The sequence below is a fragment of the Pantherophis guttatus genome, chromosome 3 (assembly GCF_059756535.1).
Source record: "Pantherophis guttatus breed Tessera chromosome 3, ASM5975653v1, whole genome shotgun sequence".
In the NCBI taxonomy this organism is placed as follows: domain Eukaryota; kingdom Metazoa; phylum Chordata; class Lepidosauria; order Squamata; family Colubridae; genus Pantherophis; species Pantherophis guttatus.
In genome coordinates, this window is record NC_142065.1 from 35977090 (window position 1) to 35987056 (window position 9967).

At 38.6% G+C, this 9967-nt stretch overlaps 1 protein-coding gene across 2 annotated transcripts in view; it reads left to right on the forward strand.

Moving 5' to 3' along the window:
* The window catches only part of LOC117664375 (arf-GAP with SH3 domain, ANK repeat and PH domain-containing protein 1-like), a 38876-nt gene extending 31311 nt beyond the window's left edge, over positions 1-7565 (forward strand). For both annotated transcript variants that reach the window (XM_034415282.2, XM_034415283.2), the window contains exons 21-28: positions 204-311; positions 993-1230; positions 1469-1627; positions 1836-1899; positions 2394-2434; positions 5598-5698; positions 6206-6328; positions 7142-7565. In XM_034415282.2, the coding sequence (XP_034271173.2) occupies positions 204-311; positions 993-1230; positions 1469-1627; positions 1836-1899; positions 2394-2434; positions 5598-5698; positions 6206-6328; positions 7142-7216 (909 nt within the window). In that variant the 3' untranslated portion in view covers positions 7217-7565. The remainder of the gene's footprint in view (positions 1-203; positions 312-992; positions 1231-1468; positions 1628-1835; positions 1900-2393; positions 2435-5597; positions 5699-6205; positions 6329-7141) is intronic.
* Positions 7566-9967: the final 2402 nt, after the last annotated feature.

Here is a 9967-nt window from a genome sequence, read left to right on the forward strand (position 1 = left end):
GAGTTCATAGCACAGTATTTTATAGTAGTGTGATTACATATCTGAATATTCCTTCCCCTTTTTTTTCCTGTGACTTCCTAATTTCCACTGAAAGTCCCAAACACCAAAGAAAACAGCTGTTAGTCCAATGAGGTTAGAAATACTAGGAACTTTCCCCGCATAAAATGATCATGAGCAGAGATGGGGTGTTCTGTATCTTCCAGCTACTGAAGGCTGAAAATAATCAGTTCAATATGCGGGCCCATGTTGAATATGAGTGGCAACCAGGCCAAGAGGAGATATTTGAAAGTGATGATGAATTGGATGAAAAGGTAAGATCTCATCACTTCTGGTCAGGCTGAAATGTGTAAGTATTAATTATTATTTAATTGGTATGGTATAGATTTGGCACCTTATTAACAGGTTTTTATTGGATATATATTCTGATACCAATTCCATGAAAACTACATAGCTATTTATCACAGTCACTGAATTATAAAATCAGTGAGGTCCTGCCTAATTTCTTAGACTATGTTTATGGCGTTGAATATCAGGGGCCTTGAGCATATTTCATTTAGTGGTTAAGTGGCCACTCACAGATTTTCATCCAAAAGTTGTGCTCCCTGTTACTATATATTTAAGGCCATCATTTTAAAGAGGATGTTTTTCCTAACATAATGGTCCCAAATAGGATAGCAGTAGCAATAGCACTTACTTATATATCACTTCATAGTGCTTTTACAGCCCTCTCTAAGCGGTTTACAGAGTCAGCATATTGCCCCCAACAATCTGGGTCCTCATTTTACCCACCTTGGAAGGATGGAAGGCTGAGTCAACCTTGAGCCTGGTGAGATTCAAACTGCCAAACTTCTGGCAGCCAGCAGTCAGCAGAAGTAGCCTGCAGTACTGCATTCTAACCATTGTGCCACCTCAACTGATACAAATGTATGAATATAAAGAAGACTATCTTTAACTTCACTTTTCCAGTAATGTAGTCTACTTGTATGTTTCAGCCCTATTTGGTGAAAAAAGATCACTTTCATCGCCCACAAAGCTGCTACAATCTTCCTGGGCCAGCCTCTCAGTCATGGAAGAATCCAGCTGACTTTTTCAGAGGAACCAGCCCAGCATCCCAGAACAAATGCCATGATTTATATGCTATACCACATGCCTCTAGATCTGCTGAAAAAGCATCTCCTCCCTCTTATGCCTGTTCAGGCCCTCCACTGCCGCCACGCAATGCACCCAGAGGTCAGACAGTGTTTTTGGTACACCTTTGTCTATTAGTCTTGGAATTGTATCATTTTTTTAAATGTTAATTTTAGTAAAAGTGCTAATCTATTTTAATATTAAATGCAATCTGTGTAAAACAAATACACTTATGCTTTAATATAAATACAGTAGATGAATCTGAGGATATGATTAATCTATTCTCCTTATTTGCTTCTCACAGTTTATTAAGATTTCTGTAATTGAATTTCTTTCTCAGCCCCCAGCTTCCCTCCACCATTACCTCCAACTGGCAACTCTGTCTATCCTGTAGATACAGCAACTAAAAGAGCTGTGCCTCCACCTCTGATCATTAGGCATAAGCGGACCTCTTCAGAGCCTCTCCCCTCTACGCCACTGAACCACAGTCCTTCTGATGGTAAGAGAGGCTACTGAACCACAACTGGAAAATTTACTGTTGTGCAACAGGGAATGCCTAAAATAAAGAGATATATGAAGTAGTTTTATACTGATTCAGATAACTGATCCATTATGCTTTTGATACTGGTTTTACTACTATGTTTCTAACTCATTAGATGACGTTTGCTTCATAACAGAGAAAAATAGCTTCGATTCTGTTTGATTAGATTCTAGATCTTTCTCACTTCCAAGGCGCTGCTCTCCAGAAGGAGCTTCTCCTAGGAGTTTGAGGTAATTGTGTACACATAATATGAAGAACTGAATAAAAATGCTACCTGTCTGAAGCTGGGCTTACTCTGAGGGTACTTCCTGGTTCTGAATAGCATCTAAGAGGTTCTTACGTTGATTGCATATGAGGTGGTTGGTAATAGGAATATAAAACCTACTCTGGCCAAAATAATCATTATCACTGTTCTTTTTTTCTTTATCAGCCAGCAGTTGGGAATAGCTGGGACTGTGGAAATCTCTTAAGGGTATTTTGTGAATGCAAATTTAAGCTACTTTGCATTACACTGGGAATATCTACATAGAGGTTATTGTTTAGACATATCTAATGTCCAGTAGCAAGTAACAAGTAGAGGATTATTCATCTCTATATACATATATGTGCATTACATACACATACATACAGTATGTATGTATATATATATATATATATGCATGCATGCATGCAAGCATATAATTTTCCTCTCCCTCTTCATTTCCACCTGAATTATTTTCCTCAGTTCTCAGCCATCTGAACTCTCTGAAGATTCCTGGCAGCAAGGTAAGATAATTTCTTTTAAATATACTATTCATTTGTAAGTGAGAATTGATATCTCTTTCTTCAGGGAGGCATTCCAGTTGTGAAGAAAGTCAACCTATATAACTGCCTACAATAGTTGGGCGGGGGAGGAAGATGGGAAAAAATACTTTTTCAGGTTTTATCATTATGAAAAGTAGTGCTACAGAAAGTGCAATTATATGAGTGCTATAAACTTTGCATGGATAGAATGTAGAAATTAATAGGGAAAAATTTTCCCATCCAAATTCAGAAATATTTATCGAATTATTTAAACACAGAAAGTCACCTACTTCACAGTTTATCCTAAAATAATAATGTTATAAATTATTTATTTGATAGCTAACTTTGATCAAAATCTCTAATTTGGATATTGAGTAGTTACAGGTGGAACACTTCAAAGAACTTTTTCCCCTTGGGATAAAGTGGTTACTGCCATACCAAGTTATTCCTAACTGCTTTAAAGTATTTTGACAGATCCTACATACAGATCCTTCCAAAACACATTTTGCACTTCAAATCTGACTTCTGTTCAGTCATAATAAACACTTTTGATTTCTTGTGTGATGTCACTCCCACCTTTAAAATTAGCAATTCCAGAAACAATAAAAGCAAAACAATCACTATAATATCTCTTGAGGCCCATCAGCCATGAGGACACTGAGTTTATGGTGTACAGCTATATTTCTTAACCTTAGCAACTTTAAGACGTGGACTTCAGCTGAGAGTTCTGGCAATTGATCCACATAAAATTGCCAAGAATGAAAAACACTGGTCTAGAGGATAACAAAGGTTGCCTACCCTAATCTGTGATGGAAGTGACACCTTTTATAGTATACTATTATGGCTCTATAGATTGGAGAGAAGCCATTTTGGCTATGAAGTTGAACCCATGCTCTATACAATAATCCAAATTAAAGTAATCTTGGCAAATGGCTTGCACAGTTATTCTCGAGTGTGTTCAGTGGAGTCTGGGTAAACAGATAGTTTGGCTATCAAATTGGACATTTTTCATCACGTTCAGACAAAATTTGTTTTAAGCAAAATCACTATTCCAAGTTCTGGCATTTAAGAAGAACAGACTGTTTTCTTCTTTGTGAAATCTCTAAAGATACTGAAAAGTGTGTCAGGGTTCCAAGTAACACCCACAATGAAAGAAGACTCCGATGCTTGAAGTTCCTCAAAGTTCCATTTTATTAGAGATATCATATTGGCACATCTGGGAAAATCTCTAATCTGAAAGCTTCCAGGTTTTCCCCACCCAAAGAAAAGTCCAGGTCTCTGCCCAGCACCCACATGTCCATCACATGATCCAATCAAAGCACCATCCCAACTGTAGAGCCTCCCAGTCACACTCCTCCAGGTGCAGGGCAAGATGTCCTTGACTCTCTGAGAAAGGAATGTTATTATGACTATATATCACCCCTGCTTAATACAATCCCCCCCTCCCAGTTTCCCACAGTACTAAATGTGGCAAGCCTGAAGGCCCAATGCAAAAGATGGCTTCCAGGTCTGACAAAGTGCTGCTCTGTTTCTCCTTAGTCATTTCCTTCAGTGATGGAAGAGTCCATTCTCAATAAAATCTATGTATCCAGTAGCACATCAACTTCAGAGGTCAATAGGAAATGGCCAGCTACTACAGTTTTACATAAGTAATGATTCCAATTTATAAATACACTTGTCCCTTTCATGCACTCATTAGTTTTCGCATAAGTTCCCCAGAGAGAGGTACAATTAATCATGCTGCTGTTTCACTGGGATAAACAGGGAGATATCTGTGTCCTAAATTGGGGCTAATAGGAATATGGCATATTGACCTCCTATTCTAATGCATGCTTGGATGCATGCTTGCTTCATATAGGTTAAAGGAGGGGATAAGCATAGCAGTTTTGCTCAGAATTATTGAATGCTCCTTAGTCTTCATCCATTAATGGCCCTTCAGTTGATAGTCTACATGGTAGTCCTACTTCCTGTGATGCATGTAATTTTCCCCTAGAGGGATGGGCTTCAAATTATGTATGCCTTTGAATCATTATTGTATAGAGTCTGAATGGGTAAGCCACCATGAATATCTGAATAAAACCACGACAAATCCTCCAGCACAAAGTGTGTCCTTGCTTTCTCCAGTTGAGTTTATTACATTCCATCTGTGCCAGCATCCTAAATAGCTTGTGGTTATTTGAGGTTCATGGGACTGGATTCCATCCCATCTTCTTCAGGATTAGTAATTCTCCTGCCAGCGGCCCAATTTTGGGTCATCAAAACTGGTTTTAAACTAGGATTAATTTATGGACTCAAACTTTTCTAGAATTTCTAGACCTTTTCTCATCATAACATGTATCAGGGTTTTTTTTTTTGGCACAAACAGTAAAGTTTGGAGAGAAAGAATAAATGGGGGCTCTGACCCTTCCAGAAAATGTAAAGTTATAGCTTTATATTACCGTGTACATTATCCTGAAGATACTGGCATTAGGTTCATCACATTGTGACAAATAAACCTACCATAAAATGGGATAACTAAAAATTTAATCTTGCACTCAAGTGTCTTCAAGTGTCCATTTCTGGATCTCATTCTAACACATCCCAACATTCATTCATTCATTCATTCATTCATTCATTCATGCATTCATTCATTCATTCTCATTCTCATTCTCATTCTCATTCTCATTCTCTCTCTCCCTCTCCCTCTCCCTCCCTCCATCTCCTTCTCTCTCTCCCTCTCTCTCTCTCCTCCCCCCTTTCTTTGAACCTGCTCCAGTTTCTCTCAATCTTTATTTAAATATGCCTAGAACTGAACACAAGCAGGAATCTGACCATTGAAGAATGGAAAGAAGTTATTATTCTCTGTTGTTTGGAAACAATATCTTTATACTTCTCAGGAATTCAGCAATGATACGGCAACTGTTAAGAGCATCAGATTGTTCAATCAACAATACTGGTTCTATAACTCAGGAGTGGATAAAGTCTTCATTTCTCCTTTCAGAAGAATCCACTATTTCAGAAGTGACCCACTATGTGTCCTGTATTGTATGGGAAGCATATATGATATAAATAGTTACACAGCATTAAACACACCAATGTATATTCTGCATAATCACTCAGATCATCCAAAAATGATATGAAAATGACATATCTTTTTACATTGCAGCTGCCTCAAACCAAAACTCAAGAGAGAATCACTGGGCTTCTTCTCGGTCTTCTGAATCATCAGATGACATTCCTCCACCACTGCCAAAAAGGGGACACGTGGTAAGTTCTTAAACTTAATATCCTGAGGTTATTTTTACGTAGAATACCCATCTATGGGCTAAGGCAACTTTCTTCTTCTGAAATAAAACCTCCTAGATACTGTCTAAATATATATGAATCCATATTCAGATAAGTTTTGGGGGCAATTAACTGTTGGTTGTTCAATATTTCAATTAAAAAATAGAAATGCCACAGTGTATGATTATGTGCACTGAAACATTTAGCAATTAGGAAATTCATTGTGTGGTGGTCTCATCTTACATATTTAGGTCTTCTTCACAATCTGATTGAGATTTCATTTCATAAACTGATTCCAGTCAGCTTGACTATATGGATGCATGAGACACATGCACAAATATACAAATTATCTTTAAAACCTCAGAGATATCTACTGTTCTGAACATTTCTTCTTTTTTATTTGCCTTATATTTGTATGATTAGCTATTACAATTCTGTGTGACATACAGTATCCATACCCTTAAGCTTAATACTGCTTGCTTATGGCAGAATACATCCTGTCTGCATCGTGTCAGAGCCCTTTATGATTGTCAGGCTGATCATGAAGATGAACTCACTTTCACGGCTGGAGAAATCATTATAGTAGAAGGACAAGAGGATTCCAACTGGTGGGTAAGTTGTCATTTGATTCTCTATGATTATTACTGGGAATTCCTTACTTAGCACAGAACACAACCCAAAAGACCAGCTTCAGGTTTGTGGCAAAGATTCTGTAAAGGAGCCTATAAGAGTTTTCCTACTACTGTAAGTCATTGGGTCTATTTTTTGGCAATGGATAGCATGGTAGGTGTATATCAGGCACCAGCAGGCACTGGAATATTCTGAGTATTTAGCATCTATTTTTAGATGGCATCAAACTTTTCAAAACGTCTTCCAAGCAGTGGTGGTATTCAGCCGGTTGTATCCGGTTCGGGCGAACCGGTAGGGGCGACTGCAGGATGTCCCACCCACCCACAAGGACGTCATGACGTCCCATTTTTCCATATTTTCGAGTCTCTGTGCATGCGCAGAAGGCCTTGTGCATGTGCGCACACATTTGCGAACCGGTAGGGAAGGTAAGTGAATACCATCCCTGCATTGTATTAATTTTCAGTTATGCCTTAAAATACAGTAATGCTATATTGGGACCATTGTGGGAAAATAAAAATAGTAAATAGATTTAGTTGCCTGGCATATTCAGAATTTTTGGTCTGCTACAAAAGAAAATGGAGCTCAACTTAAGCATTAAAGGTGTTCTTAATGGCTAGGTACAGACTCATCCCATCTAATGTATCCCTATTCCAATATATGGAATATATTTCCAATATATCGAAAATGACGGGATCTGAAATACTGATAAGCATGTATACCTTCTTAAGGAGCTTCTAATTATTGTGCACTATTCATCCTCTCTGTTAAGTCTTTCCTTTTGTTTTATTTTTTCAGCATGGCAGGATTGAAGGATACCCTCACAGAAAAGGTGTCTTCCCAGCATCATTTGTTTATATACTACCTGAATAACATCTAATTCACTCAAAGTACAATTCATTCTACTGTAACAGGGCCTCCTGCCCTCTCAAAACACAATCAATTGTTGTAAAGAAACACTTACTGGAGTTAAAATACAAATCATTGGTACTGAAATGTCATACAGAGGACTAACATCTCTTCCTCTAGTCATTGGCAAGAAGTCCATTGAATTTTTTAAAAAATGATACCGGAACTGCAAGAGCTATTTGATGAACTCATCAAATATACATGTGTTAATGATGCAATTTCTTGCTGTCACTGTGCATGAATGCAAGCAGTATATAAGTACCTTTCAAACACCACTATAATCCAGTTGTTAGGTTAGAGCAGTGTTTCTCAACCATGGAAGCTTGAAGATGGGTGGATTTCAACTCCCAGAATCCCCCAGCCAGCAGCACTGGCTGGGGGATTCTGGGAGTTGAAGTCCACCCATCTTCAAGCTTCCAAGGTTGAGAAACACTGTGTTAGAGAATGATTTAAGCAAAAAAACTTCACTGTCCAAAATTTACCAGTATACAGAATAATATAATTCACAATAATAAGAGATAAAGAAAGAGAAGAAATAAATCAAACATGTCATAAGAAGAAAATGCCTGTGCCTATTGCTTATTTCTAAATGTCAGAAACACATAAGAAAAAAATGCAAATGTATAGTGTTTCTTTATACTTCTCTTCCCTGTATTCATGAAACATGAGGGAAAAGTTTCTCAGAAATAATGCTTTAGGATGTCTATGGAGATTTTCAGTCATCCAGGTCATGGTTGTCTCAAAGGTGCTTTTTCAAAAGGCACCTGGCTTTGCTTTTCCTTGAAGACCTTTGAGAATTTTTTTTTCATTTTCATTTTATTAAATTTGTATACCGCCCTACTCCCAAAGGACTCAGGCACAAAATAAAACACATAAATACAGAAGTTAAAAAACATAATTAAAACCAAATTAAATAATTTTGCCCGAGACAATTAAAATTCCCAATAATTTAAAACAAATTAAAATTTCAATTTAAAAATTTAAAAGAAGGGGAGAAAATTAGGCCAGGCTGGCCTGCTGGAATAGGAGTGTCTTCAAAGCACGGCGGAAGGTGCCCAGATCCGGGATCCTCCGTATCTCCGGGGGGAGCTCGTTCCAGATAGTAGGTGCCCCCACAGAGAAGGCCCTCCCCCTAGGGGTCGCCAGTCGATATTGTTTGGCTGACGGCATCTGGAGGAGCCCCTCTCTATGAGAGCGTACCAGCCAGTGGGAGGCTGTTTGTGGTAGTAGGCAGTCCCATAGGTAGCCAGGTCCTAAGCCATGGAGCGCTCTAAAGGTGGTAACCAAAACCTTGAAGCGCACCCGGAAGACCACCGGGAGCCAGTGCAGCTCGCGCAGGAGAGGTGTCACATGGGAGCGCTATGTTGCTCCCATAACCACCTGCGCAGCCGCACTCTGCGCCAGTTGGAGCCTCCGGGTGCTCCTCAAGGGGAGCCCCATGTAGAGAGCATTACAATAGTCCAGGCAGGAGGTGACGAGGGCATGAGTGACTGTGTGTAGGGAGTCCCGATCCAGAAAGGGACGCAACTGGCGAATCAGGCGAACCTGATGAAAGATCCTCCCGGCCACGGCTGTCAAGTGCTCTTCTAAAGACAGCTGTGAATCCAGGAGGATGCCCAAGTTGCGAGCCCTCTCCGTGGGGGCCAGCAATTCGGCCCCAATAGTCAGCGATGGCGTCAACTGACTATATCGGGACGTCGGAAACCACAGCCACTCGGTCTTGGATGGGTTGAGCCATCCAAGACCAAAACTTTGGGACAATCTCTTAAGAATTGCAAAATTCCAGTATATTAGTTTTTGAAGTAAAACAATCATGTTGTTTCTGACTTTTTTATAAATCTAATGTGCAATGTGTGTATTCCTAAGGATTCCTACTGAGGGATGAAGAAGAATGTGGGAAATAAAAATCACAAAATATATTTCAGTTTCTGCAAACCTATCCAGTCCTTTCTTGAAAACATTGTTTATTATGGAAAGAAAATAATACATACACATTCAGAGTCTTTTAAATTTTCCAGTTAAACGCATTCTTCTCCTACTATTCATAATAAAGTCTTAGAATAAATATGGTATGTTGAAAGAGCCTTGGTGGCTCTTGGTGCAATTACTGCAAGTTCAAATCTCACCAGGCTCAAGGTTGACTCAGCCTTCCATCCTTTCGAGGTAGGTAAAATGAGGACCCGGATTGTGGGGGCAATAAGCTAACTTTGTATAAAAAGAACACCGCTTGGGGAGGCCGAAAAGCCCTACTAAGCAGGTATATACAAAATTATGAAGGCTATTGCTTAACGCATTGTAAGCCGCCCTGAGTCTCCGGAGAAGGGTTGCATATAAATCGAACCAATAAATAAATAAATAAATAAATAAATTTCATTTTCCCTAAGTTAAAAAGGCTCATTCTTTTAAAGCGCCATATATGTTTTTACTAATGCAAAATGATGCTATTAATGCAGAATTTTTCTATTTGCTGTTCGGTTACTAAAATAAATACGGTACCTCAAATGTCTTTATTGTGGTTTATATTATAGTACTTCTGTTTATTAATAATGTGATATTCCACCTTTAATAGCAATTTGATCCTTGTTTCTGAATTAAATATAGTGCATTATCGTATCTCTTATCTATGCTATTAACTTCGCTGATAAGAGGATTAGAAAATGTTGACACTGAAAACGGCAGGACTGTATATTATTTATCTCATCTATTTGATTTCTT